We start from the raw sequence: 24,739 nt of genomic DNA on the forward strand, positions 1-24,739 counted from the left end.
TTTTTTCTTTTAGAAAAAATTGAGCAAAATGAGTATGTATGATATCAAACATGTTTGATTTCATACAAAATTTCATTCAACATTCTGTTTTATTCAAACTCATATTTCTACATATTATTTAATTTATTTTTAATAAAAAATTCTGACTCGTAGAACCTATATATTCTTATTAAATTTGTTATAAATTTCATTTTGTGTGTTATTAAGCAGAAAGCGGCACCTATGAATTTGTACAGGTTGGTACTTATACTGTCTGAGTTGTAGGTTTTTATCACTATGTGAATTATTCTAAATGAAGGTTTGTGACGAATATCAGTCATGTGCTTATGCAGGGTTTTGGTGACGTTGAAGTCAAAACAATTACTAGTTTATTGTAGTTGCCAAGAATGTTATTAAACATTATTGTTTTGCAAGAAGTTTGTTCTTTAATGTAAACATATTTTTTTTCTAAGTATTTAAAACAATAATTTAATGATCAATTAAGAGGCGATTGAAGTAAAATTCTAGTTGCCTTCCTATTAACCTTCCTGCAAAACTGCTAATTGATTAGATGTAAGCAAGTAATTAGGTAATTTAGTTTTGTTGGTATCTAATTTTAATTAAACATTCTGTTAATTCACTCGGTGTTACCCTTTCAGCATTCCGGCTTTTGCTATTAACTCGATAATCTTAAATTAATTTTGACATTATTGATTATATTTTTTAATTTAACAAGTTGTAATTTAATTGCTTTCTAAATATACAATTTGTTAAGTATCACATTTTAACATGTTAACAAAATGTTAAATAAAAATCATATTCTGTAAAAAATAAATAAGATTTGCTTTCTTTTAAAAAAAACTACGTATTTAAATTAATTATATATATATATATAAATATATATATACATATATATATATATATACTGATGAAAGGATACAAAATAAATGAGATTACCGTCAAAAATACAAAACAAATTTGAATTTAATAAAAAACGATTGTTTATTGTGGTTCACTTTTACTTTTACCATAAACTTGAAATATTTTATGAAAAAAAACCAGCAGTTTGGTTTGGTCGAAAAAAAACATGCATATCGGGTTTTTTTTCCACAATTTTCAATGTTTTTTTTTTTTTACAGTGCATTTTATGCATACTTGTTAAATTCAATGAGAAAACTTGATCATATTTCAATAGGATTGCATTTTTTTTATATATGTGAGTATGAAATTTATGTGCTCGCTAATCATCATGTTGATGCGGATTAAATGTTATTATTAAAAAAAAAAAAATTAAATATTAGTTTTTGAATTTTATTTTAATCTTGCGTTATAATTTGTAAATGCTGTTGCCATACTATTATTTTGTTATTAATTGTTAATTGTTATAATTTATTTTATTAAAAATCATTATTAGCACGTTCTTATTATTTAGGAGTTCAAGTAATTGAATAAATTAATTTTGAAATTATTTAAATTGAATTTCAAATATTTATTTTATACATTATGCATACTAAATACAATCTGAATTAGATTTACCGAACCCAGAAACCCTAAATTAATATGAATTGAATTTAAAAATTGAATGGCCGAAAATGTGTATATAGTTCTAACTTAAATAGTTTACTTTGGTTGTATGTTTTTTAATTAAATCAAGGGGAATTACAACCCCCGCTCCGTATTTTGAATTAAGTATTCCATTAATGATTTGTAAACAAAATGTAATTGCAATTTATTAATGATTTCATATTTATTATTTGAAGCATTTGCCCCCCAAAAAGGGAAATTTGCAAAGCGCAAGCGATTTGCTCTTTTTTTGTCAAATTTTTTGATTATGTAAAATGTTGCAGAATTGGGGCTCACATTTGTCTGTTTTGGTTGTAGGTTAATCCGTCTCTGAAGATATTAACACCATATTGTCAAACCACCATTATGTGGAATAATATTAATCATATGTTCTATAAACGATCAGTTTCTTTTCATTATTTTAGATTATTTTATTACTAAATATTTGACAATAGTGTTAAATTATAATTACTTCAATATTACAACTACTACTTAACAGCTACTTACATTTTTTTTGTGTGACTTGCTTGAAATAAGTACTAGTAATATTTTGCCTTGAAAATTTTCAATGTTCGAACGTTCAAATGTTTATTAATCTATTAATAAAAATTAAATTTAATTATTTGAATAATTTAATTCAGCTTTTATTATTCTTTTATTATTTATTTAAAGAATTTATATCACGAATTTAGAGAATTCAGTTAATTTAAAAATTTTATGGAATTTAAAATTGGGCGGAAAATTTCCCGAAAATATAATTCTGTAATTACAAGCAATAGCTATCCGAATGGGTTGGCTAGATTTTCTACTAAACTTTAAAGATTTTTACCATTGTGTTGCTAAATATATTTGGTAATTTAAAGTGTTATTGCTTTAACAAGCTTTTGTCGTAATGATTGAGATTTACAGTAGAATCACAACAATAATTGTCTTTGCGCAGTTGAGGGTTAAAATTATATTTATTTACAAATAATAGTTGAAACACACAATACAGAGTTATAGTTAAAATAACTCTTAACAGTTTTAATTGTCATTAAATAATCTGTTATACGTACGTACATATGTACATATATAATGTATATTTGTTATAATTTAATAATTTTCAAAATAAATAAATGAATTACGAATATGATTTTAAATTTTTGATTATTAGACGAGTTTTTTTTTTCAACTTTTCTTTCAACTATACTATTGCAATTCTATTAGCGATTTTAATAAAATTTTTAAATCAATTTTAGTTTTTTACAATTTAATTTGCATTTAATGTAATTTGATTTTTATATATATATGTATACATACATGTGACTTTTCATTCATATAATTGAAATATTCAATTAATGGATTTGATCAAATGATTAAGCTGATTCTTGATATTTTATGCTTAATATATGAATTTGTATATAGTTGTATTTTATGCGATCATATTATAACCAGATCAACAAAAATATCATTGTATTTATGTGTACTGATGTATGTATACTGATGTGATTTTAAGATATATTGACCTCACAGGTAAAAAATAAGAGAAATTTCAATTTTTCGTCGTTTCAGTAAAAATAGTGTTGTAAATGAAAGATAATGAAGAATTTTCTATTTTCCTTTTCGCAATTATATTTTTAGATTTAATGGGGAAAGAAAGAGAGGGAAACACAACAAGAGTATATTATATAGAAGTACAACTATTATACTTAAACTTCTGTTATATAGTGAAAAAATTTTTATTTTAATGCTTCCACAAATCATTAAATAAAAAAGTAAGTCATAAAAATTAAATTTAATAATTTTTTTCTAGAACAACAGTTATATAATTGAATTGTTGCATTGGTTATTCTATTATACCCCATAGTTATGATATTACAGATATACTTGGTATATTCATGCAATTATTTTTTCAATTGTTTCAATTATTTCGTTTTGCGTTCCAGATCTTAAAGTGTATAATATAATTAACTTGTAAATCATCTTCATCTTCATAAATGATATTCTTTTATTATACGAGCATATAAAACATAGTTAGAATAATTTTCTCATATAAATTTTGTAATAAATTTTTCTTTTTTTTTTTTTAATTCAAAGTTTTTGATTTTGAGACAATAGAATTGGTAAAATCGCACATTATTTTATATATGTGTATTATCTCTACAATGTTAAGAATATTATATGGACAATGATATTCATGTGTGTGAATATTTTGAGCTCCAAATTACAATAGTTTGGCTTTTGAACATAAATTGCTTAATTCTATAGTTTAAACATAATTTTCTATGAATTAAATTAAAAAATTTTTAATTTGAAAATTTTGTAAACTATGATATTCTATAATTGCAATTAAAATTATATTGGACATTTGTAACTAAAATTTTATTGTATAACAGTTCAAGTGCCGCATTTCGAACAACTAAATAACGCCTTTATTCATAGATTTTGGGGGTAAATGTGTTGGGGCTGTTATGTATGCGTAAATATGTAAAAAATCTGTAAAAATGAGTCATTTTTTAGAAACAATAGAAATTTAAAAATATAAAATCAGATTACCGAATTATAAGTGTATGATTTCGTAATAAAAGTTAATAAATCGAAAAATTATTTCGAAGTTGTATTTGCTTATTAGCGTTAAAAGACCGTAAATAAAATCTTAACTTTAAATAACTATTTGGAATAAATAAGAAGATTTAAAATTGACTAAATATGTGTGACATGAGTATTTATAGGGTAAATTGGTGTGACATGAGTACTTATATGGTAAATATGTGTGACATAAGTAGTTATACATTAAATTCAAAGAATTTTATGCACTTATTAAACCAAATTCTTTCTTAAACATTAATTTTCTTAAAAAATTTATTTTGCGAGTATAAATTTTTAAATTTATTTAATAATATTTAAAATTTAAATAGCTATTATGCTTTTAAAATTATAAAAGTTAATGAATGAAGTAGAAACACAATATGAAATGAGCCAGATTAAAAACTAATTATTTTTTTTTAGAATTTTTAATTCTAATATACAAAATTTTTAAATAAGTGCACATAAATAAAAAGAGGAGCTCACCCTTGTAATGTTAAATGAAAATTGTTATTACGAGTATTTTGGTTGGAAAATTTTCAATCTGAAAAAAAATCTATTTTTTTTTATTTTCCTCATCTTCTTTCCATTCATTAAATCTTCACAGATAAATTTAATTTTAGAAAAGAGAAACAGAAAAAGAAAATCACAGTTAAAAAATAATATAAGAATAACGTTAAAAACGAGATTTTTGTTTCCTCTTTATTTTTAAAGAATTACAGGTACTTATACATATGAAATATACTTACCTTAATTATTCAGAAAACTTTCCATAAAATGAAATGGAAGAAAAACATAAAAAGCACCCGATTGATCAAATCTCACAAAAAAAAAGAAATGAATTCAAGTATTCTTTATTTTTTCTAAAAAATCACTCATCCATCGCTTAAAATATTAAAAACTACATGTTTTTCATTCGTAAAGTGACCATATTGTTAGTTAGAACATGAAGGGCAGAAGAAGAACAATTCAAATTTTCACTAAAATGTCGGTTTAAATAATAAAATTTGGTTCGTGCTATTGCGAATTTCTTAACGAGGCATTGCCCAGTGAAGTATCACCCGCATAGGCTTGGAAAACCGAACTCCTCCGTGTGCAGTTTTTGTAAGGGCGTTCTCTTAAAATCTACAATCTACAATCAAGAACTTTATGAAATTTGAATTCAATTTTCTTTTTTTTTAAATATAAAATGCGTGATATATGGTCACCATTCTCATATGAAATCTTTGTGTTATTCATGGTGAATATGTACATAATTATAAAATAGTGAACATATTGTACGTACATAAATATTGTATGTGTAAATATATTTATAATAGTAGTTGTGTGAGTACTCGTATATGTATATGTATACCAAAATATGCATAAATATATGGGTAATAATAACATAGAATAATAATAAATAAAATTGAATATTCACCATTTACTCATAAATTGTGTTGCTACTATTTTAGAATTTTCTAACATGCTCTAGCCACATAGTCATAAATTGAAATCAGTTTCTCTTATACTTATATGAAATTTTAAGAATAGAAGATACTTTAATAGTAAGCTTCTCTTTATCTCACTTCTTGCTTCTTTCAATTTTTATTTCATTGATTGAATGTTGAGTTCTATACACGGAGAAAAAAAAAAAGAAACGTTCTTCCGTAAAAAAAATTCATTTATTTTAATATTTATTTTTTTTTTTTGGTAATAAATTATATAAAATTTATATAAAAAATAAAAAATAACAATAAGAATTAATTATATTACATTTTAGTTAGAAAATTATAATAAATATTTATATACAGTATAACAGAATTTTAAAGTGCAAATAAATTTTTGGAATAAATAAAAACACAAAGAAAATGTGTGAAATTTAAATTAAATAAGGAAATAAAATATTTAAAAATAATTTATTAAAAATTCATTTATAAAGAATTTTAAATAAAAAATAAAAATTTTATTTATTTTTTTACTAATTATGAACAATTAATTCTACTTAATTGTAACATTTAATTATAAGAACGATTTGTGAATTATTAAAATTATTGTGAATGGGTATTGTAAGTGTTTAAAATATTAAAAAATTATTAAAGTAATGAAGTAATCTATAGACAAGTTGGATATTCCAATATAGAATGAAATATAATTATTTTTTTTTTATAGTTGTTATAAAAATTATATTTTATATTTGCAATTTAATTATAGACAGCATTTTTATAAATTTAACTTAAAATTTTACTTTTTTTATTGTAATTAAATTGTAATTAAAATAATTTTATTAATATTTTTTAATTAAAAAAAAATATTAAAAAAATATAATTTTTATAAATGAAATTAAAACGAAAATTAATAACTACTTTATCGTATATATCGTATATTTTATATGCAAGTGTACATATAAAAATCCATTTCCGCAAACTTTATGACATTTGAATCGTATACGAAACAAGTTTGAATTATAAATGTAATAACTGTAATATAAAAAAAGAATTTCTGACCTTCCTTATTAGAATATACGTAGTTGCATGTTGGTGCTTAATTATTATAGAAATATTTTATAATTAATAAACAAAGTTATAAAAATGGATGGGCCCATTCCAACGACCATTTCAAAAATTGCACGATTTTCGTTGTTCATAATCGGCTTTTCTCGTCAGACGAGTTATAACATTATGACACGTTCAGCCATAAGCAAATTTTAAAGAGATATACAGATGTAATTTCGAGTAGATAATTTTTTTAAGCTTCTTGAAGTATGATATAGGGCGACAAAACTGTCAGAATTGAGTTTTATAGAAAATTAAATTTGCTCCTGCACACATATTTAATACCTCTACTTTTATTTTGAGCTTTATTAATAAGCACATGAGCATTATTAAGGAAAAGAGTAAATAAAACATAACTACAATAATTTTATTCAATAATAAAAGAAAATTGAAAATATTTCTAAGAATTTTTTAAAATTGGCATTAATTATAATTTATTAGGTATTTATGTTTTAAAAGCATTTACGTTAATTTGTAAACGTGCATGTTATACTTCTTATCAGTCGAGTAATCTCGGCAATCGAATATATCGGAAATTTTCATTCGAATTTTGATAATTTCTATCTTGCTATCCCGAGTGTTTTTCCCAAAAAATATTTTTAAATTGAAAGTTTGCCATATGTAAGCAATTGATGTTGAATATATTTTATTAATTCTTATTAATTTTAAATTAAGGTTTTACAGCGTACAAATTATCTACTCAGCATTTTTAAAAATTTTTGAAATGATAGAGATAATCAGTGGGTGTCCATTTATATTTACTATTGAAAAATTAATTATTGTTGCGATGTACATCCTGCTAATACCTAGGCGTATGAACCGTTAGAACCGTTAGAGTAGAAATAGCAGAGTAGTGATATTTATAGTATAGTTCTAATTATTCAAAAATTTTGGAAGTGTTCCTACCAAATATTATTACAATTCTTAGACACATTATGTGTTCTTTAACTTTGAAAAAGTTATGGTTGTAGTCAGCATTAATTGTAGTATTTTTTAATTAACTTGACAACAATATAAAATTACAATTAAATTTATTATAAGTGCAAAGTTATAAATCGATTAAAATCTACAATTAAAAAAAAATTTAAAATAATATTACAAACTCGGTAGTTATGCATACTCGTAATTTGTTATCAAATAAAATATTAACTAATCTAAAATGCTAAAGGGAAATCTAGCAGGATATATCTAATTTATTTATCTTATCTATAGATTCTATACATACTCTCTTTAATCTGTACATATGCTTACTTAGTAAGGTATACTTACATAAAATTAGCACTAACTACAAATCGACTGGAAATTTTTAAAAATAGCCGATAACTTCCTTTATGCCTGATTTTAATTAGTTTACTGTAACTATCAAATCTTTATTTTTCCACAAGATGTTGGGGCTACCTTGAAATCTCGAATTTTTCGCAAAATTAGCATTGAGTTTTGATAAATTTTTATGAAATTAATGACGGATTCTCGAATTTTAAAATGAATATCAAATGCAAGTATAATTTATAGACTTCATATATAATAATATCAAAAAATCATCATTTAATATAACAATAATTCATCGTTGACTTTTAATAATTAATATTTCATACAACTACCGTAATTTATAATTGTTTAAAATTAATTACGATTTTTTCTCTGTTCTCTATATTTCAAACTAAATAATTTTTGTATGAGAAGATGTTTGACATTGAGATTATAATTGAATTAGATGAGAAAAAGTTAATTTTTATTTTTGTCCGATAATCCCATACAATATAAATATTATATGGTCCACATAATGTACTAATAAAAAAGTTAATTGCATTTACTACAAAAAAAAAACAAAAAAAATTTAAGTAAGTTAATTAATCTTCTTGTATAATTCATAAATTATGAATTTTTACAAGTCATAAGTAAAAAAAAAACTGTTATACACTCTTGGTATACGTTGTTATAATGGAAATTATATGTACATTCAGCGCTACATAGTGACCAAAATGGAAAACAGGAAAAAAATAATATTGAAGGTGCAGTAAATTATGTTCTCCTGTTGTTTTATTGGCCTAATGGACGAAGGTATCGTACAAATACATAATTACAATGTTATATACTGAAGTATTTTTAATAGGTTTGTACTTAACTTGCAACATATTAAGTTTTCTTGTACCTTTCTAATCAATTTTTGAAACAATATAAGAGTCCGGACAGTAACTATTAAAATTATTGTTTTTTTTTTGAATTAAAAATAACAAAAAACTACTTACTTAAAAATATTTAAAAAAAAAATTTAAAAAAATCCTATTAGACTTTTTTCTCATACACAAAATGTTTGAACGAGTGATTCTTGTATCGTATTTTATGCTCACTCACTTATACATTGAAATTAATGTGTGAATTAATGTTCAACTTGGCTAATGTATTAATAATTTCTTAATTAACAGTATATTGACCGAAAAACGGAAGTTTTGTTTTTGTTTATTGTTATTTTTTAATATTTAATTTTCTTCAAAACTGTAGAGTGTTTTTTTTTTCGTGAAATTGTGTGATGATTAGCAAAAATAATTTGCGTGTTTTTATTATTTTAATTTTTTTTTCTGTATATTTGTTTTTTATTTTAGTTTTCAATAATTATAACATTAAAATTAAAAAAATTATGTTTACAAATTTTTTGTTTTAATTTTGTTCATTTTTATAATAATGCAAATAAATCGGCCAATTGCTCTTAAAAGAGGTGAATGAATAAGAGTGATAACAAAATAGTGATAATTAATAACAATATATAGAAGGAGCGATTTTCGTTACAATGTTACAGGGCGAATATTACGGAGTGTCTGTAGCGTTTACGTTTTATTTACACTTTGTGTACAGGTATAACACTCCGAACAAGATGCGCACTCATACGTATTGTGTAGAGAATTACACGTACTAGGTTTGCATATTTATTCCGATAGATGGCTTTATATTTGAGAAATAATTGCCAAATTCTATAAATATTCCACGTTTGTATGCTTAGTATATAAGCGTAAGGCGAAACGGCTGTAGTTAGCCGTAATTGAGCACGTTTTCTAATAATTTTAGCTCGAAATTATCATTAAAATACTACATATTAATCATATAATTGATATTAAATTTAAATTGATTATAATTTAATTAACAATTATAGAAACAATATATGCAGAGTACAATGATCGCATTTAAAAATGATTATAGCGTATATGCAAATATGTTAGAAAATAAAAAAATTAATACATACTTGCTATACAAAATTTCTTTTGTTTTGTAAAATAATCGCTTACATTTCTTCTGCTACTGCTAATTAACCGCACAGTATTGTATTTTTAATTATAATATTATTATTAAATAGAAAAATTTTTTTTTTTTATTAAAAAATTTTATATAATAAAAGCGAAAACTTTCTAAACTATTGCAAAAACCATATAATAGGTATATAGAACTAAAAGTATAACAATATTAAATTTAATTAGTTTAACGCTCTTTAAAAAAATTATTTATTGTATATTGTGTGCGGTTAAATGAAATTTAAAATTGATTATAAATTATATGAGTTTTTGAATGCGGTTTTGGAATTGCATGTTCTGTATTAATTTTTTTTTCTTCTATTGAATGCACGACTGGTGGGGTTTGTTTGTGGTCTGACGGCTCTGATATTTAATGTTATACTATTAATTTATTAGAAAATATTTTAATAATGTACCGAAACTTTTAAACAATTTTAAATTTATTGGATTACATGATGAAAATTGGGGTTTAAGAGTGCATATAGATTTTGGTAATTATTAGGAGATGATTGAATATTCGTCGCGTTATGAAAAATGAAAAATCGACGATATGAGCCAATGGTGTGACAGCATTTTTAAAAGACTATATTGTTAAAATAGCAATCAATATGCAAATAAACTAATTAAACATTATGAGAATTGGTAAATCCAAAATAAAAGGGTGAAAAAGCATTAAATTTGGATTTAATGGGTTGATGTTTCTGAATTAAAATGTGTTCTGTAATTTCTGTAGGCAATTTGTTATGTATTTTATTTAGATGGCAGCATTCCTTGTCATATGTACGAGTGTTTTTATAAAAATTTAGCTCGATGTTTGTGCTTTTAATTTTTGGTTACCATTATTGGGGTTTACATTGTTGGTGTTGGTGGAACTCTTTTATGTATTCATTTAAATATTTCACCAATTATTCACATTTCCTAAATTTAATTTTTATCGATGGTCCCTATATAAATACTTATAAATTCAGTTGAAAATTATTAAATTTTATATATAAAGAGTTATTTGGCTTTCTTTATTAACGTTAACATTTAGTTTATGTTGTTTTATTCATTGATCATTACCATTTGTGTAATTTCTCTTTATAAACTATTGTCAAATCCTGTGCATACGAGTATGGTGTGCTTTTCAATTTTTAATTCAGTAGGTTACTTATATAAATCGAGAACATAGTCGAACTTCCTTGTATTACACCATACTTAATACTTTCCTTTTCATTTTCAAGGTTACAGCATTGTGCGAACTGTTCTCTATTATTTAATTAGCTTTTGAACCAACAATATTCCTTCTCCCTTCTTTCGTGTTCAATCAACATTTTTTAATAAGATTTTTCTATTTTTCTAAGCAAATTTAAGTCTTCGGCTCCATTTTCGGTCTTCGACTTCTGATTTCGAGTGCTTCATTTCGGTATATGTTATTTTTAATCCTCTGATTAAATCTATTCAAATGAAATTTCTGTGGTTCCAACCAGAAGCGTATTAAAACTGTTTTCGATAAGTTTTGTACAAAGCTTAGATTGAACTTTTAAAAATGAACATTTTACTTCTTATCCCTTTATCTTTAATTTCGCAGCTAAATGGAAAGTGACAGACTATAAAAGTGACAATTTTTTTTTAATTGTAATCAACCATTTTGATTTGAATAAATTTATGACATAAAATTTTCTTATGACTTGTGAAATCTTTGTTTATTTTTATATAAAATTGCAAATTATTTATTTTTTCTGATTTATAAGAAAAATTTCAAAAATTATTTCGAAGGAAATAATTATGTTTTAATCAATGTATTATAATTATGTAGGTAATTAAATAATTATCATTCAAAGATATGAAAAATACGCACTTTACACCTTAAATTTTAAACTCACTTTCTCGCGAAGTATACAAAATATAAGGAATTTGAGATTTAAGTGTTATCAAAATTAAAATAATTACTCCGAACAAAAAAAAAATTATTATTGAAAATAAATTGCTAAAAATTTAATAATAAAAAAAATTTAACAAAAAATATAATTACCCTCACAAGTATAACTTGTGTGAGAGTGTGACTAAATTTTAATGTTTTCAACACACAAAAATAAGCGCAACTCATTTCGATTTTTGTATTCATGCGGATTTTCTTATTATTAATTGTAATCACGTGATAACAAAAATTTTTATTTTTACAAAATTATCTTTGGATTATAAAATTAAAAATTATTATTGGAAAAATATTTTGAATTTCACGTTTATAATTATTTGACATACAACTTACACATGTTTATATACTTTGACATACAACTTACACATGAGTGTACACACTTTTGCATCACACAACAATAATTAATATTTTTGCCTAAGTTAAACGCCATGTTTCGGCCATGCTTTTTCTTAAATGTCATGCTGTAATTTCTACATGCACAATAACTGTATACAATGTTGATTTGAAAAGGAGAAAGTGTTCAAATGCCGATTATAACAGTACATTTTTCTTTTGATTAAACTACAAAAATTACAAAATATAAATTTTTTAATACAAATAAGGTATAGGATTAAAAAGGGTATATAAAAAAATAATAAACGCAAAAAATGAAAGAAAAAGTAATATAAGAGAAGAATTTTTATTGTACGAAAAGTTCAATATCACGCGCGTAATTTAAAAAGTAAAATTTAGAAAAAAAAAAAATTTGGTTAAATTTTTGTGCATAACATCTAAAAAGTGATTGATGATTTTGAAAAAATTCGAAACAGTAAAAAAAAAAAAATCGCGCTTAATCGGTTTCTTCTTATTTTATAATCTATTTCTGGTTTTTCGTTACGGCTCTTTATTTATATTGATGAAACTAATCTAAAATCATGAATCTTAGCTTTTTGACTATAGTTGTATATGAGGTTTTCGAGTATAAACTATTTAAATTTCTTTTAAGCTTTTATGTATATTGTTCGCATTTATTAAATTTTGTTATCAAGTATATTAAAGAGACCAATTGGTTTGGATTGGAATGAATATTGTTAACACATTTTTAAGCATAGGATGATTTTTGCCTTAAATATAATGCTGATCATCTTATTTCTCAGCCAAGGAAATTAATTGAATTTAAGAAAATCACAGAAAATAAAGTTTTATTTTATTTGATTAAATATGAAGTTGTTTTGTAACAAAATAATATAACTTAAATTTAAAAATTGTTATGTAAAAGTATCCAGCAATTTTGCATACAAGACGGAGCTAGATGAGGTATTGATGATTGACATTGGATACTTATTCCTTAAAAAAGATTGGGTGAATCCACTTTTAATCGTATATTCAATGGCGCCCTGAATGAATTAGCAAAACGGCACATTTGTGTAAATTAGAGTGCGATAGACATGCCACATAGGTCACGTTAACCATGTTTCTAGCATTCTGGCATTTTTTTTTACGAAATATTCAAAATTCTTACTTAAAGAATGAATGACTCAATACAGATTTAATTTATGTTTTAAAATTTTAGTTAACTTAGCTTTAGTTTAGTAGAAACTTTATATGGCTAGCCATACAACGTTTAGCATTATTAAAAACCCAAAAATTTTTTACTTTATTATTTAAATATTTGTTTCTGGTTTGATTTCTTTCGAGCTGTGGATCATCTATTTTTGTTCAATTACGGATGATATCAAATATGTAGAATAGCAGAAAGATATCACTAACTAGCTTATTATTATTATTATTAATTCTTAATTTAGAGTTTTTGTTATTATTTAAAATTTTGTTTAAAAATATTTATTTTTGACTATCCCTAAAAGTATGCAATAGCATATGATAAAGGAAAGGAATTAGTGTTTATTTAATTGAACAACCGTCAAATTGGGCTTACTCAGCAACACTATTTCAAATGTTGAATAAAGTACATTTCAGATTCAAAAAGTTTGAACTATTATGCTAGTAAAATTTTTGCCAAATATTTTAGCAATTTCCGGTTCTCTTAACATATGAAAAATGACTTTGTCTTCTATTTTCTTACTCCCTTTGTACAAATAATTCAGCCTTTTATTTTAATTTGAAAAAAAATGATTTAAGTTGAGAAAAAAATTTTTAACCTCAGTCAGTCATTAATGTTATTACAGTCAATATTGAGTAATATTTTGCTTTACTTTAAAAATTTCTCTCTTCTTAACTGTATAAATATTAAATATTCAAGGTTATGTTACAAAGTATACTATTTACTAAAGTATTAATGATGTTGGTTAAATATTTGGATTGGACTGATTATTTTTTTAAATTTTTGTAAGCTGATTGAATTTTAAAATAAAAATAATAATAAAAATAATAAATTTTTAGTTTTCATTATTCCATTTAAATTTTTAAAATATTTAATATTTATGCTTCCATTTTAGTTTAAAGATATTTTAATTATTGTGTACTTAAAACGTTTGTTTAAGTTTTATTTCTGCAAGCAGTTTTGACTTTTACCTCTTCCATTTAAATTGTATTTAAGTAATAATAATAATAGATTATGCATTTAATATTGTGAATTCATTTAAAAATAAATGTTTTTTTTTATAATTATACGCTTTCATTATTATAAAGTGCTTGGATTGTCTTCGTATATGCGATATGTGCCGCGTATAATAGTGAGAGATTAAATTTGTTCAACTTAATTTTCTTTTACATAATTTAAAAAAAAAATCATTCAATCATTTTAATAGCTTTAAATATTTTGATAAAATGATAATTTTATGAAATTAGTCAATATAAAAAATTTACATTTTTATTTTTACAATTTGATGATAAATTGCTGAATTAAACCTAATAAATCATTAATATTTTTATAAACATATAGAAAGAGCGTTAACATTCCTATGTTTAGCATATAATTATAATTATTTTTTTAAATTTGAAAAATAAGAAATTAATATCAAATATTTTTGTGTTTTCTTATTATTTTAGGACGATCCTCTAAAACGAATTCAAGATGAAATCAATGAAGTGGCTCGACGTGAACGTGAGTTACGTGAAAAAACACAACGACAACAACAACAATTAAAAATTCAACAGCAACAACAACAACAACAACAAATATTACAAAATAATAATGAACATAATAATATTAATTCAACAACAAATCATATTCAACATTTAAATAATCATAATGGAATAAATGGTACATTAAATAACACCAATAATACAATTTCATTAAATTCAACAATATCATTAAATGATGAATCATCATCCAATAATACATCAATATCACCAATAATTACAAATAGTAAAGATACTAATTTAGATGTTGAACATCATTCAGATGATTCTGGTATATCGGCATCATCAAGTCCAATACCAAGAAATGTTAAAAAATATATTAGAACAAATAATTATAATGTAATAAGTCCAACACCACCACCACAACAAATGCAATTAAATAAACCAATTATAAAATCTTCAAACAACAATAATAACAATAATGGTAGCATTAATAATATCAATAATATTGGAACAACAATAATACAACAAAATGGTGGTAATATTACACAAAGACCAAGTTTAATACATTTTACACCAATAAGACGTGTTACAACTGGACCAGCACATAAAGGTTTAATGCAACGTTTTATTGCAACACGTGGAAAAATTTCAATTAATGGTACTAGTAATGGATTAAATGGTATTCATACAACAAATGGTGTTAATGGTATTAAAGATGGTCCAATATCACCAATTGATCAATTTAATCAAACACATCGTCATTCAGTATTTTTACAACAAGTAAATAATCCAACAACACCACCAATAATTGAACGTGATCCAGAAGGTAAACCATTACGTCCAGGTTATATACCAGTTGAAGAGAAAATTCAAAAAGAATTAAAAGATTTAAAAAATAGAGAATCAGAATTAAAAAGAATTCGTAAATTAAAATCAAGACAATCGCAACCGGATCTATTAGAATCCATTGAAAATGAGTAAGTTTATGAAAAAAATTTTAAATTTAATTTTTTCGAAGTATATGTATTTTTAATTAATTTAATAATAATATTTTTAACTTTAAGATTTGCTGAATCAGATGAAGATTCTGATGTTGAACATTGTTATCCACCGGGTAAATTAAGGGCTGTTAAATCAATTAGTGAATTATGTGATTCGATGAATTCGAGTAGCCTTTCACCAAGGTAAAAAATCTAGTTGAATAGATCTATGTTGTGTTATATTAAAAATTAAAATGTTATATATTTTAGCCGAACAACACCAAGTCCAAATTTTGAACGAAGTCGTCATCAAAGTGAAAATCTTCGTCCAGCTGTATCATTAGCTCAATTATGTGAATTAAATAATGATGAAGAAGCACCATCTTCGCACGAACTTATCGCCAAATGGGAAAGTCTTATACAACAAAATTCTTAAATTTTTTTTTTTTGTTTTTATATAAAAATAAATTATAAAATCAATAGCGCAGCGAAAAAAAAATTTTTGTACTTCAAAATATTGCAATAGTACTGTATTAATACTGTAAAATTGGAACATAATTACAATTTTGTATATTTGCATTATTGCACATTTTTGAAGTCAAGAATTATTATATATTAAGAAAATTATTATACAATTATAAATTGTATATATTTAAAATGTATTTTTTAAATTAAACTATGAAAAATTGTATTTTTATGTTAAACAAAATGTAAAATCTAATTTATTTAAATGATTGAAAAATGAATTCAAGAAGATTTATGAAAATATTTCAACATTATAGTTCAGTTCAGATCAGTTATGTCAGCTCATATTTGAATTAAAGTATAAAAATTGAACTGAACTTGTGTTAATCAATTTTTAATAATTTTAATTTATATTGTAATTTTTAATACTTTTATATTATTTATATATATACAAAATTAATTAGAAAATTATTAAATTAAATTTATAATGTCTACCATACTATATAATCCATGCTTTTATATATATATATACATAGAATTCATATATAATATTTTGAAAGTCAAACAACACAATATTTTGTATGTTTTAATTAAAAAATTCAGAAATTTACAAATTTATTTAATAATGTAAATTTTTTTATTATATAAATTTTTTTTTTAATAATTTTTTAATGTGTTCCTTTTTTTGTTTTGACTAAAATATATGTAATTAAATTCTAATTATATCAAATTTGAAAAATTAAATTATATAAGGATCACTGCAATATTTTGCTATCTCTATAAGATATTTGCTTATGTAGAATAATTTCAAAATAAAAAAATATTTAAGTTATTAATTGTATAATGGAAATGGCAAAGAATATTCAAAAACTTATTAATATATATTTATATATATGTTTTATAATATTTTATTATAATTAAAATTTAATATTGAGAGATTAGTTAAAAAAAAAATTTTTTACTGTATATTAGTGCTAAAAATATTTGTATGTATTAAGATTCTGTCCGATTTATTTTTCTTTATTTTAATCCAAATGAATTTTACTAACTTTGAGTTCCAAACCGCAGATTATATTATTTTTAAGTTGAATTCCAAAATCGCTGATTAAGCTGAAATTTGAAAACTCTGTTTTATAGATTCAAGAGTAATGTAAGTAATCTTACGGATTTTACAAAAAATTAATCTTGATTTTGTATTTAATTTTACAGTTCTCCAATAATTCATCTGATAAAGCTAAATTTTTACATCAATAAAATAAAAAATAAAATTTTGTTTTATTTTAATTTTCAAAAAATTTAATAGTTGCATTGCTATAAATTTTGTATTTAAAAAAAATGGCTCCAGAGATCTTAAAATATGTACTTATTTTGTACTTAATTACGCTGATTACATTTTAAAAGAAAATTATCTTATCTTTACAACAGTCTTGTTACAAAAAAAAAATCCAATTATTATTATACATTATGTATTTTTTGTTCATCTATATAAATTTTTGTTAAAAAATATATATTTATAAATCATTATTAATAATATTATTAAGGTAAAAATGAAAAAAATTAATTTATATATGTATAATAAAATTATACATAATATTAGTTGTAATTGTCCTTTGTATATGATAATAAACTAAATTAAAAATAATATTATTCTATAAATTTTTTTTAAATATTATAGTTATTCTAAATAAACAGAATAATTATTATAGAAAATAATTAAATCATCTTTCAATATTTCGATAATTTGAATATCGAATGAATTACTACAATGAAGTAGTAGATGCATTAAGTAAAATTTTGTGTAACTATTACATAGTAAACCGCTGTATTTAGTTCATGAATGCTACTAACATGTCATTCCCTGGCAACCCATAGTTAGTTATGTGTTTTATCACAAAAACCTCCTCCTCATATTCTGATACTAGTCGCCTTAGACCTATCATCAAATTTTCTTTAATATAAACTGAAAAAGATTTAACGTTCCCCGACTTGGTGAAGCGCATTCTGCTAATCTTTACTACTACAAAATACTCTTTAGCCTTCTAGGAGAATCCCGGATAATAAGGAGCCGAGAGGCCTCTATGTTGACATGTTGCCCCAAACGAGCTCTATGTCTCACCGCCTTTTCTTTAATTTCGTCAACCACACTTGGAATCCCTAGATCTCTGTGCAAATCTCCGTTTCGCACATACCAAGGGGCATTCACCAAATTCCGCAAAATCCTTTTTGGAACGTTTGTATTCGCTGGACATGGATTTGTTTGGCACATCCCCACAACTGGATACCATACAACATAACCGGTTTAATAATTTGGTTATAGAGCAGGATCTTATTCTGTTTCGGCAATTTTGACTTGCGACCTGAGCCAATACATTTCTTTATATTTTAATTTTAATTCTGCCTTTTTCTTTTTAACACGTTCTTTCCATTTTAGCTTAACATCCAGTGTCATTCTTAGATATTTCGTCGCATTTTCCTGCGCAACATTTACCCCAATTTAAATTGACACGGAGGGGGGGAGTTCACAAGAACTTTATTTGTAAAATTTACTTGTGCAGACATAGTTTCATTTAGTTTTATTTTCCATTTCTTGGTCCAAGCATCAAAACTATTGCTTTCTTGTGGCGTCGTCAATAATTGATGCTACTGCCATAATTGCAGTATCGTCAGCATATGTAGCCACAATTGTGTTTTCTATTTGAGGCACATCTCTTGCAAAGAGTAGATATAGTATTAGACCCAAAATACTGCCCTGAGGCACACCTGCTTTTATTTCTCTAAGTGTGGAATAGTCCCCCTCCTGTTTGACTCTAAATAATCTGTTGGTTAAATAAGAAGAGAGAATATCTACATATTGCTTTGGTAGTTTTTTTCCCAACTTGTATATAAATCCTTCGTGCCAAACCTTGTCAAAAGCCTGTGCCACGTCTACAAAAATTGCTGCACAAATTTGCTTTTCCTCTAGGGAAAGCAAATATTTGTTATTCTATGAATTTCGTCAGTAGTTGAATGTCCTCCTCTAAACAAAATTGGTGGTTCGGAATTAATGACATCTCTTCAATTATAGGTCCCATTCTTTTCAGAAATAACTTCTCAAAAAGTTTCGACAAAATTGGTAGCAGAGAAATTGGTCTATACGACTTGGTCTCACTTAAAGGTTTACCAGGTTTTGGTACGATTATACCTTCTGCTACCTTCCAAGCATTAGGCACATATTTTAACCTTAAGTGCAGAATTCATTAAAAAATTCAACATTGTTATACCCTTTTTCGATAATTGCTTCAGTATCTCAGAGGTAATTAAATCATAACCTGGTGCTTTCCTTGACTTTAAACTTTTTATTTCTTCTACTATTTCTCTTTGTGTAAATGGAGCGATAACGTTTTCTGCTCTCACGTTTCCTATTGATGTATTTATGTAGGATGATCGGCAAATATTTCAGCCTTATCCTTATTTTATATTGCCCATTTGCTATCCGTTCCCTTAATAGGGAGGATATGTAAAAATGGCCTCTTAATATTTTTTGCAGTCTCCATAAGGAATAATTAATAAATACTCCATAAGGAATAATTACTTTCTTATTCGGCTGACAAACTTTTATTATGTAATTATCAAATGAATCTTCTTTAAGTTTTCTTTCTAGATTTTGAGTGAATCGATTGAGTGCAGTTTTATCTGCCAGATCTCGTGAGTTTTGCCATCTGCTTCTAACTCTTCAATTTTCGGTTATCATATTCAGTATTTCCCTTGGGTAAGTCATACCCACGGATTTATACTCATACTGTTTTGCATTACTCCAAGCAGCGCTTTATATTATTTTATTAAAATTCTCTACTTTAATATAATTCGCAACTGCGTGTATAGCGCTTGTTTTTTTTTTCTTGTGTATAAAAACTTTAAACGCGATTTCTGGCTAAACTAGAAGAGATAGAGCGATTCTAATTGTTTTTTAAAATCATTAAAAAAAAAAAAAAATTTTGTTTTTTTTTTTTTTTTTTATAAAAACTTTAAACGCGATTTCTGGCTAAACTAGAAGAGATAGAGCGATTCTAATTGTTTTTTATAATCTTACGATGTCTGAGAATATAATGGATTTTTTTTTCAAATATTTTCAGCGAACAAATTCTAATTATAAAATGGCACAAATACTGTTTATTTTATTTTTTAAATAAAATTATTATTTTTATAAACGCTCTTAAACACCGTACTTTTTCATTATATTACATAAAATGCAATAAAAAATGTCAATCTTTCAAAATTTACAATATTGTAGAAAATTTTCATGTTATTGAAAATTTTTATTCACAATATTCATTATGTATATTGTTTTTATAATAATCATAGCTGAGTTCTTTCCGTTGTTCAATTTTAGTACTTAAATAATTTTATGAAAAGCGCTACCTTTATGTAAGCATTGAAATATTTTTAAAGAACATTGCATACTCGTATAAAAACAATATTTTTGTGTTAACATCATATAGAAACAGTTGTTCATATTGCTTTTATTATATTAAGATGGCAATACCTTAACATTTGAATATTAAAGTGGTTGTTGTCTAGAATATAAATATTCTATGAGTAATATTATTGAATTGACAAAATCGTAATGGATTTTGACCTTGCTAAACTGGTATAAAAATTATTTTTAGTAATTTTTGTACGAGTTTTTTCATTTTTGTTTTTCAAGATTAAAAACAAATTGTAATTTTCTCGTTTTATTAAAACTTATTATTTCAGGATCAAGAGGCCAACTGGAGTTAGTTGTAATTAGCAGTAATATGAAAAATAATTACAAAATATTCAATATTTGAAAATTGCTAATAAAATAAATTCAGATTCAAGTTTATTATTTATATAATGACAGATATATTAAAATACGATATCTAATATACGGTATTTCATCAGCAAATAAAAAATAAACTTTAATATTTTCTAGAATAACGATCGTCGATCATACTCCGGAAATTCAAAATTATAATGCAAAATCTCTTAGTTTTAAAAATTAATTTCTTTATTACATTTAAAATATACTCAGTTTTTAAACCAAAAATTTTCACAATTTTTAATAATTAATTATATTATTAACAAAAAGAATTTCCTTATATAGTTTATATTTTGATACAAAATATTTTTCATATAAAATTCCCTATCATATAATAAATTTTCAATTATATATATATAATTTCTATAATGTATTTTATTGAAATTTATTGCTAATGGTAGTGGTGTTTGTGTACATACAAAATTTATCTAAAATTTGCTTGTCTTGTTTTTTCTTATATATTCGTGAATCTACACACATATATTTTCGAAAATTCTATTTTAATCTACACACATATTCGATAATTACACAAAATTATTTAATATACGAGTAATTTTCCAATAATTTATTTAAATTCCAAATTAATAATAGTTTAAGCCAATAGTTAATCATCTATGATTATTTTCAAAATAATTTTTATTATCAATATTACGACTACTACTTGTACTATTACTAACACTATAACTAATTTTATAATAATGATGTGAGAATTTTTTTGATATAAAACCTAAATCACTTAATGAATTTTGTGTTCTCCATATTAGTTCATCTTTAAAACGCCATATTGTTGTATCTTTCATTGAATTATCACGATAATATTTACATAATTTTTTAACTCTTTTAACACAATCAGCTCTATAATGTTGTAATTGTGCTACTCTAATATCAACTGGATATGATTTACATGGTCCACCTAAACAACCTAATGGAAAATGATTATGTAATACAACAACATGTTCTGGATCATGAAAACATTTAACAAATTCATTTGGTTTTGTAAAATTTTTCGCTCTATATACATGCTGTAACATATGCATATATTTTGGTATATCTTGATACCATCCATATTCTGGTTTATGATGATCATCTAAAAAATAAACATTACGAAAATTATAACTAGAATAACCAGATGGACGAATTTTTTTCGCTTTCGGTAATACTTCATTATTCATTAATTCTAACCAATTTTGATAATAGAGTGGCATTATAACTTCATCAATATCTAATAATCCAATATAATTATAACGGTATATATTTTTATAAAAACAATCATTATACGGTATTACTTCATTTTGTCTTTTATGAAATGATTTCTTTTGTAAATATAAATGTTGAAAACCTGGTACATTCGGTTGGCCACCTGGTAATGTTATTGGTGTTACTTGTACAATACCTTTTCTTTCATAATATTCTAATACTTTTGAAATATTTGGATGTATTTGTAATTGATAAAAAAAGATTTTATCAGCTCCCAATATACTTAATAATTCAATCCATTCAACTAATCTTGTTGACATATCATCATATAGAAAATCTAATCCTTTCACACATATTGCAAAATTTTTCTTTTTATCATCATCTGGTCGATTATATAGAACACGTAAATTATTTGTAGCTGTTGCACATTTATCTTCAACAATTGATACCGATGATGGTACAACACCATAAAATGGTTTTGGTAAACGGCATGCAATTAAATATGGTTGATAAATTCCCTGTTTATAATTACCCCATGATTTATGCCAAATATATTTATATTCAAAAGTTTTAACAATTGCCGGATCTTTTTGTCCATCAAACCAAAATTGACAATATGTTTTAATTTTTGGTTCAATACGATTTATCATACCAAGTATACGTACAGCTGGTCCTAATTTTGATTTTTTTCTAATATCATAATAGGCACCAAATAATTGAAATGTACCATTTGTTGTATGTTGGGTTTGCCAATAAATATTATTAAATTCTAATTCATAAATTGATGGATATTTTGCACATTTAATATTCTTTTGAGCAGATTTCTGTTGTAAAAAATTTTTATTTTTATTCCAATATGCAATTGGTAATGATGGTAATCTTGTTTCAACATCTTTAATTACTTGATCTTCATCTAATGGCGGACGATTATCAATTAATATTTCAGATGAATCATATGAATGTCCAATATTAATGATTGATGATGATATTGATGATGTTGTTGATATTGTTGATGTTGTCGTTGAAATTATATCTAAAAAATATTTATTGAATGCTGAATTCTTTTGTAATAGAATACGTCCACCATTTATTGATGATTGCAAATTTAAATGTTCTATTATTGATGTTTTACTATTATGTAATTTAAATATTATTAATATTATTAATGACCATATTGATAATCCAATAAGTAATTTTAATTTTGTAATTTTCTTTGACAGTAGTGTAGCCATTTAAAGTATTAAGTTTTGATATTTTTGTGGTGAAATCTAAAAATAAAAAAATAAAAATAATTATTTTAATAAACAATATTATTGGAAAATTATTTTATTATTAAAAAGATGGCGTTCTTGTGCTGCTTCTTTAATAAAATCATTTTAAAGTCATATAGTGATCATATTTGATCCCAGATTTTGAAAACTGTATTTAATTTATAGAATTGAATTTCATTGTTAAGACGGTGACTAATAAATTGACAAGAAATTTTTTGTAGTCATTGATATTTTGGGAATATTTTGTTATTTGGGTCACCGCATTTTATTGAATCACACAGAAAAAAAAAATTCGCAATATTAAAAAAATTTGTTGTTGAAAATCTTGGAAATATTTTGAAAATTTTGACACAATATAAATGGGAATCTGATTTTTTTTTTGTAGGAAATAAAAATTTTAGCATGAGAAAAAATTCAAAAATCTCTCAAGTTACACGATTGTGTTTGTTTTCATTATTTTAATGTTGTAATAATGTTGTTTAAACAAAAAATTAAAATTTTTCAAATATTTTCGAATGAATCCGAATAATTCCGAATAATTCCAAAATTTTCAATAATATTAAATAATACTAAAACATTATCACATTATTTTAAAGAAATTTGATGTTAACAGCCCACAACCGATTGTGTATTGTTGATGCATTGCATAAGATTATGAAAAGATGAGGCGCGTCTTTAGTAATCCGAGCTTACAGTTAATTTCGTTAGAAACCAGAATTTATACTTTAGATTTAAAAATATTTCGTCACTTAATTCCTGAGACATGGTAAAATATGAAAAATTGGACTTAAAAACCTAAATTTAAGTCGAATTCCTAAAAATTGGAAAAACCTAAATTTTTAACATAAATTTTTACATTTTATTTAAGGGATGAAATGAATAGGGATAAATGTATGAAATTTTAGCATTATAATAATCCGAACTGTATTATCTTATATAACATGTAAAAAGGTAGTTAAGAAGAGTAATTCTATGCGTTTATTCCAGTAGATCACTTTATATTTTAATGACATTAATAAATGCCAAATCTTTAATACGTTCATTTAAATTTTTAAGTCATAGTTCGAACTGTTATACAACAAAGAAATACAAAAATTCCAAAAAAAAAAAAATGGTGTTTCATTTACAATAAATTGCTCT

General features: G+C 23.9%; 2 protein-coding genes across 4 annotated transcripts in view; one reads left to right on the top strand and one right to left on the bottom strand.

The window, feature by feature from the left end:
* Positions 1-16,816, top strand: part of LOC129618264 (uncharacterized protein DDB_G0288805) — a 61,350-nt gene extending 44,534 nt beyond the window's left edge. For all 3 annotated transcript variants that reach the window (XM_055533058.1, XM_055533064.1, XM_055533071.1), the window contains 3 exons: positions 14,832-15,844; positions 15,932-16,051; positions 16,118-16,816. In XM_055533058.1, the coding sequence (XP_055389033.1) occupies positions 14,832-15,844; positions 15,932-16,051; positions 16,118-16,283 (1,299 nt within the window). In that variant the 3' untranslated portion in view covers positions 16,284-16,816. The remainder of the gene's footprint in view (positions 1-14,831; positions 15,845-15,931; positions 16,052-16,117) is intronic.
* A 4,686-nt stretch (positions 16,817-21,502) lies between these two features.
* Positions 21,503-24,739, bottom strand: part of LOC129618425 (uncharacterized) — a 40,451-nt gene continuing 37,214 nt past the window's right edge. Inside the window, exon 2 of the mRNA XM_055533159.1 lies at positions 21,503-23,596. Within this exon, the coding sequence (XP_055389134.1) occupies positions 21,740-23,560 (1,821 nt within the window). The 5' untranslated portion in view covers positions 23,561-23,596 and the 3' untranslated portion in view covers positions 21,503-21,739. The remainder of the gene's footprint in view (positions 23,597-24,739) is intronic.

Source organism: Condylostylus longicornis, unplaced genomic scaffold (assembly GCF_029603195.1).
Source record: "Condylostylus longicornis isolate FDR11 unplaced genomic scaffold, ASM2960319v2 ptg000006l, whole genome shotgun sequence".
Classification (NCBI taxonomy): domain Eukaryota; kingdom Metazoa; phylum Arthropoda; class Insecta; order Diptera; family Dolichopodidae; genus Condylostylus; species Condylostylus longicornis.